The following is a 9,611-nucleotide window of genomic DNA, read 5'->3' on the forward strand; positions in this document are numbered from 1 at the left end:
TTTTTGTTGCCCAGGCTCAGAATGGATTTCCGGAAGCGGCATTCACACAGAGAACCAGTTGTTCACGTATTTGAATCCCACCACTGGTTTGGCTGCAGCTTCTCCAGTGACAACATTTGGGCCAATGATGCCAATTGTGTCACTCAGGTTAAACAATGTCACTGGCAGAGTGATATCCAACCTCTGCCCCCTCCCTCCCCTCCCCAAGAGTCCCTGAAAATGACTTCTGCAATTCCCTGCTGCAAGTCTCACATTTTCCAGAGTGACAGTGTGATAGCTCGTTGCAACACAACTCTACATCTTGAGCTAAGCTTAAAAAGGGAACACATGTTGGATAGAAATATTATTTTTACAACAGGACTGCCATCTAGAGGCTGACGTTGGTTACTGCTTTGCAGGTCACAGTTTTCATTGCATTTCTCCTCAAAATGCAAAATGGGGAACTGAACTGCCCAAATTTATAAAGACTGACGATAGTTCATGTGATCAAAGTCCAATTTGAAATTAGAAATGGCAATGAAGCAAAGATATTCTCTTTGGCCAAAACTCAATAGAAGCTAATTTCCAGTGTCTTGTCTATAAAGTCAAATGAACTGCAACTAGAATACATCATCATCATCATCATCATCATCATCATTATCATTATTATTATTATTATTATTATTATTATTATCATCATCATTATTATTATTATTATTACTATTATTATCATCATCATCATCTATAATAATAATAATAATAATAATAATAATAATAATATAGTTATTAAACCATCTAATTAATAATACTGATTTCCCTTTTTTCTTTTACCCATTTTCAAGGTCTTTTTAGGGTTGGAAAGTGACCCTTTTCCTCCCTTAAAAAAGCCAGTGTGGTCCTTGGTGCGTTGCAGACACTGCTGTGTCCTTTATTTTGAACCCGTGTCTTCCTACAGGCGAGGCTCTTCTTGAAAGCAACACCGTCATCCACCACATCTATTGCTCCCCGTCGCTGCGCTGTGTGCAGACCGCACACCATATCCTGAAAGGTCAGTCGCTGGGTGGATGGATTTTGATTTCCCTGAGGGAAGCCCGTGGCTGAGTCCAGCCTTGTGATGAAACTGAGAGCTAGTTCCTACATTTGTGTAAAATTCTGTGGCTCAAAGATTTAACCCAGCCAGAATTGTCATTTATACACACGTAACATGCAGTTGATAAAAACAGAGAGCCAAGAGGCCAAATTTGTTCATCAAAAAGGAAACAGAAACATTTTGCAAATGGCATGCATTATTTTGAAGCATTGGCCTCAAATGAATTCTTTTATCTTCCTTCCTTCCTTTTTTCTTTCCTTCCTTCCTTCCTTCCCACCATCCCTCTTCCTTCCTTCCTTCCCACCATCCCCTTCCTTCCTTCCCACCATCCCCTTCCTTCCTTCCTTCCTTCCTTCCTCCCTCCCTCTCTCCCTCTTTCTTTCTTTCTTTCTTTCTTTCTTTTTCTTTCTTTCTTTCTTTCTTTCTTTCTTTCTTTCCTTTCTTTCTTTCTTTCTTACAGGTTTGCAACAAGAAAATAACCTGAAGATTCGAGTCGAGCCAGGCTTGTTTGAATGGACCAAATGGGTGTCAGGCAATTCTCTGCCAGCCTGGATCCCACCCATGGATTTAGCTGCAGCTAGTTTGAGTGTCGATACAGCATACAGGTAGGAGCGACAGTTGCAGGAATTGGGTATGTCTAGTTTAATGAAAAGGAAGACTAATCAAGAAGCTAATCAAGAAGAGAGCCAACCTACAGTTAGAACGATTGACCAGTGGAACGGCTTGCCTCCAGAAGTTGTGGGTGCTCCAACACTGGAGGTGTTTAAGAAGAGATTAGCCAATCATCCATCTGAAATGGTGTCGGGTCTCCTGTTTGAGCAGAGGGTTGGATTAGAACAGGGATTTTCAACCAGTGGTACGGGTACCACCTGTGGTACATTGGCACCTGGCAGGTGGTACGCAACCATCCTAGAAAAGTGGTAGCGGGGGAGGGGAATGAGCTGAACCGGTGGCAGCACCGCACAAGCCTGAGCGAGAGATGGCTGGAGCTGCAGGGCTGTCAGGGCTGAGCGGAAGCGCCAGAATCAGCGCCAGGCTCCAGCCCAGAAGAAGTGCCAATCAGCTGGAATGTTGCAGCATCTCCAGGATATTCTGATTTACATTCAGATGCTTGGCAACTGATTCATATTTATGACGGTCACAGTGTCCCAGGATCATGTGAAGTGACCAAAACTTGCTGCAACCACCCAGCAGACGGGGGAAATAAAAACCAAACACCCCCCCAACCCACCCCCACTGCCAATCCTCAACAGAAATGCTCACAACAATGAAAACCTCGGACAGGAGGAAGAGCGCGGCCAGGCGGGCAGGCAGGTGTCTTGCTCGGCTGTGGCTTGGGGGGCACTTTTTTCAGTGCCATTGTAACTTTGAACAGTCACTAAGCGAACTGTTGTAAGTCAAGGATACCTGTACTTTTATCACTTTTTTCCTTTTGGGGGGGGGGTCATCAAGTTTTTGACACCCTGCTAGGCGACTGGTGGTACTCGGATATTGTCATATCCTAAAAGTGGTACAGTGGGTGAAAAGGTTGAAAAGTCCTGGACTAGAAGACCTCCAAAGTCCCTTCCAACTCCATTATTCTGTTATTTGTTTGTATTTATTTATTTCAATTGATTCATGCAGCCACTCAGCTCAAAACCCAATTCTGGGAGGTTAATGGTGTTTAAAATACAAGTGCAAAATAATAAGAAAAACAACAATCCAAAAACAGAAAGGCAAGAACAGAGAACGGTCACCAAATTTTTCCTTCTTACGATATTTGGATTTTTCAGTTTCTGTTCCTTTTTTTTTTTTTTTACCTCCACAGACCTCATTTAGCTGTGAACAAATTAGGAATTTCTGAATCCTATGAAACCTACATCAGCAGAAGCTTCCAGGTCACCAAGGAGATCCTAAGTGAATGCAAAACTAAAGGCAAGTATAATCCCATCCTCAAGAAGAGAAGTAACACCAGATTAAGAGATACAGGTAGTCCTCAACTTACAACAGTTCATTTAGTGACCGTTCAAAGTTACGTCGGCTCTGAAAAAAGTGTTAGGACTGTTTTTCACACTTATGACAGTTGCAGTGTCCCAGAGTCACGTGATCCCCTTTTGCCACCTTCTGACATGCAAAAATCACTGGGGGAAGCCAGAATCGCTTAACAACCATGATACTAGCTTAACAACTGCAGCGATTCAACTTAACAAATGTGGCGAGGAAAATCGTAAAATGGGGCAAAACTCACTTAACAACATAAATCGCTTAGCAATATAAATTTTGGAGTCAATTGTGGTCATAAGTCGAGAACTGCCTGTGTGTGTAACACTGCCACCCAAGATAGAATAGGATAAGATTGGAAAGGAAAGGCAGAAGAGAAAAACCATCGTCCTGCTTTACGACAGAAAGCTCATGAACACTGTAAATAGACTTTCTCTCTTTTTAAAAAAAGTTACAAACCACAAACCTCTCTATTCTGTTATGCACAAATTTAAGAAAAAAAATAAGAAGACCCATCCTATGTAAAGAGAGAGACTCTTGGGGAAAGAGGGCACAAGAATTTACTATTCTAAGATTTAAACTCATTTTCTTTGACCAAAAGAATTAATCCATCTCACGACTAGATCTCTGTTTTCTTCCCTGTGTCTCGAACCTTACCCCTACATCAGACATGTCAAACACAAGGCCCGGGGGCCGGATGCGGCCCACAAAGTGGTTTCATGTGGCCTGCGAAGCCATCCTGGAAACAGTGAGGGAACGGCCCCCCGCTGCCTTGGCCCTGGCCGGCCGGGAGCCAATGTACAATTTTGTGGTGGCCATCTTGGCACTTGCCCCGGTGGACCATGCCTTGGCAACTTGCCCCAGTCCCACTCCCTTCTACCAGAGACCCTCAGATCTGTCCCATTCCTGCCCAGGCCCCCATTGGCACCCTTGACATGAATGATGTAGAACTGGCCACGCCCACCCAGTAGGTCACACCCACTCCATCCATGCCCACCCAGTAGGCTGCACCCACTCTGGCCACATCTACCCCCCCCCCAGGGCAACCACAATGTTGATGCGGCCCTCAGTGAAATTGAGTTTGACACCCCTGCCCTACGTTGAGTTGAATTCAGTTGGGTTAGATTGTGCTGCGTTGAGTTGGGTTGAGTTGAGTTGGGTTGCATTGCATTACGTTGTGTTAGAAAGAGAGCCAGGAAGCTAAATTCACACAATTCTGTTTTTTTTTTTTACTCCAGGGAATAACATTTTGATAGTTGCGCACGCGTCCTCCCTGGAGGCCTGTACTTGCCAGCTACAAGGACTGTCACCGCAGAATTCAAAGGACTTTGTCCAGATGGTCCGGAAGGTGATTGACATGCTGTCAAGATAAAGCTTTTTAGATTTGGTTGTGTTTGTCCCCTGATGAAAATCTTACGAATCCAAACATGCTTTATTCAGTCAGGCGTGATCCCTAAGCTTATTGTCTGAGCGCTAGAATCACATGAGCAGGGAGGATTGCTTGAAAGGGATTGTCTTGTACCTCATTTGGGTAACCAGTTGACGGTGCCCATAAAATTGTACACATACAGCAGTGGCCAAAATTGTGGAAACCTTTTGGGAAAAGTGTAGAGTAGAAATGCCATCTTTGGTTAATTTTCCACCAATTTTTCTTCTAATTTGTTTGTAACTGTAGCCTTGTTCACTTAACAATACTATTTTACATCGCTTTCTGGGCNCTGGAATGAACTACCCCCCGAGATCCGGATGATTCCGGATCTCCTTACTTTCCGCCGCGCCCTCAAGACATGGCTTTTCCAGCAAGCGGGCCTGACCTAGGGAGGATTTTAGGTAGGGATAATTTTAAAAGTATTTTAATCGGTAACACAGCTGGGAATATTTGGTTTTAATTCGGCTTTTATCAGGGTTTATTCTTTTCTATTTTTGTATTGTGTATTTTTTGTATTTTGGGTATATTATTTGTTTTAATATGCTGTGAACCGCCCTGAGTCCTATGGGAGAAGGGCGGTATATAAATTAAAATAATAAATAAATAAATAAATAAAGCCGGGGTCCCCAATCCCAGGGCTATGGCCCATTCGGAACTGGGTCACACAAGCGGCAGGCTAGCATGCGTGCGCAGCTCCATTTGTGCGAGTGGTGTGGACTTGGGCAGGCGCGTGAAGCTCCACTTGTGCAAGTGCCTGCTGCTCATGCAAATGGAGCTGTGCGTGCAAGCACACACACCTGCTGCTCACACGGAACCATTTCCTCTCCCTGCTGGCCCACAAAGCCAGAAAGGTTGAGGACTACTGATCTAAAACCAGAATGTCCAACCTTAGTAACTTTAAGACCTGTGGACTTCAAATCCCAGAATTCCTTAGTCAGCTGTGCTGGTTGGACACCCCTGATCTAAAGGCAAGGGCACACTCGCCCTTGCACAGCCTTGTGATTTGTTCACTAATGCTCCTGTAGTTGTTGGCCTCTCCTTAACAAAGCCTCCATTTCCCACGCCTCCTCATGGCTGCCTTGCTTGCCACAAGCCCAGTTTGGCTCAGTGGTGGGATTCAGCCAGTTTGCACCAGTTCGGCAGAACCAGTAGCTATTTTTTTGTTGCCCAGGCTCAGAATGGATTTCCGGAAGCGGCATTCACACAGAGAACCAGTTGTTCACGTATTTGAATCCCACCACTGGTTTGGCTGCAGCTTCTCCAGTGACAACATTTGGGCCAATGATGCCAATTGTGTCACTCAGGTTAAACAATGTCACTGGCAGAGTGATATCCAACCTCTGCCCACTCCCTCCCCTCCCCAAGAGTCCCTGAAAATGACTTCTGCAATTCCCTGCTGCAAGTCTCACATTTTCCAGAGTGACAGTGTGATAGCTCGTTGCAACACAACTCTACATCTTGAGCTAAGCTTAAAAAGGGAACACATGTTGGATAGGAATATTATTTTTACAACAGGACTGCCATCTAGAGGCTGACGTTGGTTACTGCTTTGCAGGTCACAATTTTCATTGCATTTCTCCTCAAAATGCAAAATGGGGAACTGATCTGCCCAAATTTATAAAGACCCACGATAGCTCATGTGATCAAAGTCCAATTTGAAATTAGAAATGGCAATGAAGCAAAGATATTCTCTTTGGCCAAAACTCAATAGAAGCTAATTTCCAGTGTCTTGTCTATAAAGTCAAATGAACCGCAACTAGAATACATTACATTACATTACTACTACTACTACTACTACTACTACTACTACTACTACTACTACTACATCTATAATAATAATAATAATAATAATAATAATAATAATAATAATAATAATAATAATAATAATAATAATAATAATAATAATAATAAAATAATAATAATAATATAGGTATTAAACCATCTAATTAATAATGCTGGTTTCCCTTTTTTCTTTTACCCATTTTCAAGGTCTTTTTAGGGTTGGAAAGTGACCCTTTTCCTCCCTTAAAAAAGCCAGTGTGGTCCTTGGTGCGTTGCAGACACTGCTGTGTCCTTTATTTTGAACCCGTGTCTTCCTACAGGCGAGGCTCTTCTTGAAAGCAACACCGTCGTCCACCACATCTATTGCTCCCCGTCGCTGCGCTGTGTGCAGACCGCACACCATATCCTGAAAGGTCAGTCGCTGGGTGGGTGGATTTTGATTTCCCTGAGGGAAGCCCGTAGCTGAGTCCAGCCTTGTGATGAAACTGAGAGCTAGTTCCTACATTTCTGTAAAATTCTGTGGCTCAAAGATTTAACCCAGCCAGAATTGTGATTTATACGCACGTAACATGCAGTTGATAAAAACAGAGAGCCAAGAGGCCAAATTTGTTCATCAAAAAGGAAACAGAAACATTTTGCAAATGGCATGCATTATTTTGAAGCATTGGCCTCAAATGAATTCTTTTATCTTCCTTCCTTCCTTTTTTCTTTCCTTCCTTCCTTCCCACCATCCCTCTTCCTTCCTTCCCACCATCCCCTTCCTTCCTTCCTTCCTTCCTTCCTCCCTCTCTCCCTCTTTCTTTCTTTCTTTCTTTCTTTTTTTCTTTCTTACAGGTTTGCAACAAGAAAATAACCTGAAGATTCGAGTCGAGCCAGGCTTGTTTGAATGGACCAAATGGGTGTCAGGCAATTCTCTGCCAGCCTGGATCCCACCCATGGATTTAGCTGCAGCTAGTTTGAGTGTCGATACAACATACAGGTAGGAGCGACAGCTGCAGGAATTGGGTATGTCTAGTTTAATGAAAAGGAAGACTAATCAAGAAGCTAATCAAGAAGAGAGCCAACCTACAGTTAGAACGATTGACCAGTGGAACGGCTTGCCTCCAGAAGTTGTGGGTGCTCCAACACTGGAGGTGTTTAAGAAGAGATTAGCCAATCATCCATCTGAAATGGTGTAGGGTCTGCTGCTTGAGCAGTGGGTTGGACTAGAAGACCTCCAAGGTCCCTTCCAACTCCATTATTCTGTTATTTGTTTGTATTTATTTATTTCAATTGATTCATGCAGCCACTCAGCTCAAAACCCAATTCTGGGAGGTTAATGGTGTTTAAAATACAAGTGCAAAATAATAAGAAAAACAACAATCCAAAAACAGAAAGGCAAGAACAGAGAACGGTCACCAAATTTTTCCTTCTTACGATATTTGGATTTTTCAGTTTCTGTTCCTTTTTTTTTTTTTACCTCCACAGACCTCATTTAGCTGTGAACAAATTAGGAATTTCTGAATCCTATGAAACCTACATCAGCAGAAGCTTCCAGGTCACCAAGGAGATCCTAAGTGAATGCAAAGCTAAAGGCAAGTATAATCCCATCCTCAAGAAGAGAAGTAACACCAGATTAAGAGATACAGGTAGTCCTCAACTTACAACAGTTCATTTAGTGACCGTTCAAAGTTACGTTGGCTCTGAAAAAAGTGTTAGGACTGTTTTTCACACTAATGACAGTTGCAGTGTCCCAGAGTCACGTGATCCCCTTTTGCCACCTTCTGACATGCAAAAATCACTGGGGGAAGCCAGAATCGCTTAACAACCGTGATACTAGCTTAACAACTGCAGCGATTCAACTTAACAAATGTGGCGAGGAAAATCGTAAAATGGGGCAAAACTCACTTAACAACATAAATCGCTTAGCAATATAAATTTTGGGGTCAATTGTGGTCATAAGTCGAGAACTGCCTGTGTGTGTAACACTGCCACCCAAGATAGAATAGGATAAGATTGGAAAGGGAAGGCACAAGAGAAAAAACATCGTCCTGCTTTACGACAGGAAGCTCATGAACACTGTAAATAGACTTTTTCTCTTTTTAAAAAAAGTTACAAACCACAAACCTCTCTATTCTGTTATGCACAAATTTAAGAAAAAAAATAAGAAGACCCATCCTATGTAAAGAGAGAGACTCTTGGGGAAAGAGGGCACAAGAATTTACTATTCTAAGATTTAAACTCATTTTCTTTGACCAAAAGAATTAATCCATCTCACGACTAGATCTCTGTTTTCTTCCCTGTGTCTCGAACCTTACCCCTACATCAGACATGTCAAACACAAGGCCCGGGGGCCGGATGCGGCCCGCGAAGTGGTTTCATGTGGCCTGCGAAGCCATCCTGGAAACAGTGAGGGATCGGCCCCCCGCTGCCTTGGCCCTGGCCCAGGCCGGCCGGGAGCCAATGTACAATTTTGTGGTGGCCATCTTGGCACTTGCCCCGGTGGACCATGCCTTGGCAACTTGCCCCAGTCCCACTCCCTTCTACCAGAGACCCTCAGATCTGTCCCATTCCTGCCCAGGCCCCCATAGGCACCCTTGACACGAATGATGTAGAACTGGCCACGCCCACCCAGTAGGTCACACCCATTCCATCCATGCCCACCCAGTAGGCTGCACCCACTCTGGCCACATCTACCCGCCCCCCCCAGGGCAACCACAATTTCAGTGAAATTGAGTTTGACACCCCTGCCCTACGTTGAGTTGAATTCAGTTGGGTTAGATTGTGCTGCGTTGAGTTGGGTTGAGTTGAGTTGGGTTGCATTGCATTACGTTGCGTTAGAAAGAGAGCCAGGAAGCTAAATCCACACAATTCTGTTGTTTTTTTACTCCAGGGAATAACATTTTGATAGTTGCGCACGCGTCCTCCCTGGAGGCCTGTACTTGCCAGCTACAAGGACTGTCACCGCAGAATTCAAAGGACTTTGTCCAGATGGTCCGGAAGGTGATTGACATGCTGTCAAGATAAAGCTTTTTAGATTTGGTTGTGTTTGTCCCCTGATGAAAATCTTACGAATCCAAACATGCTTTATTCAGTCAGGCGTGATCCCTAAGCTTATTGTCTGAGCGCTAGAATCACATGAGCAGGGAGGATTGCTTGAAAGGGATTGTCTCGTACCTCATTTGGGTAACCAGTTGACGGTGCCCATAAAATTGTACACATACAGCAGTGGCCAAAATTGTGGAAACCTTTTGGGAAAAGTGTAGAGTAGAAATGCCATCTTTGGTTAATTTTCCACCAATTTTTCTTCTAATTTGTTTGTAACTGTAGCCTTGTTCACTTAACAATACTATTTTACATCGCTTTCTGGGC

The 9,611-nt window shown here is 43.7% G+C and overlaps 1 protein-coding gene across 1 annotated transcript in view; it reads left to right on the forward strand.

Moving 5' to 3' along the window:
* UBASH3B (ubiquitin associated and SH3 domain containing B) overlaps positions 1-9,611 on the forward strand; it is an 80,525-nt gene that overhangs the window by 66,763 nt on the left and 4,151 nt on the right. Inside the window, exons 11-14 of the mRNA XM_015821406.1 lie at positions 935-1,027; positions 7,095-7,239; positions 7,728-7,834; positions 9,133-9,242. Coding sequence (XP_015676892.1) covers positions 935-1,027; positions 7,095-7,239; positions 7,728-7,834; positions 9,133-9,242 — 455 coding nt within the window. The remainder of the gene's footprint in view (positions 1-934; positions 1,028-7,094; positions 7,240-7,727; positions 7,835-9,132; positions 9,243-9,611) is intronic.

The sequence above is a fragment of the Protobothrops mucrosquamatus genome, unplaced genomic scaffold, assembly GCF_001527695.2.
Source record: "Protobothrops mucrosquamatus isolate PMUCROS unplaced genomic scaffold, P.Mucros_1.0 scaffold1325, whole genome shotgun sequence".
Lineage (NCBI taxonomy): Eukaryota > Metazoa > Chordata > Lepidosauria > Squamata > Viperidae > Protobothrops > Protobothrops mucrosquamatus.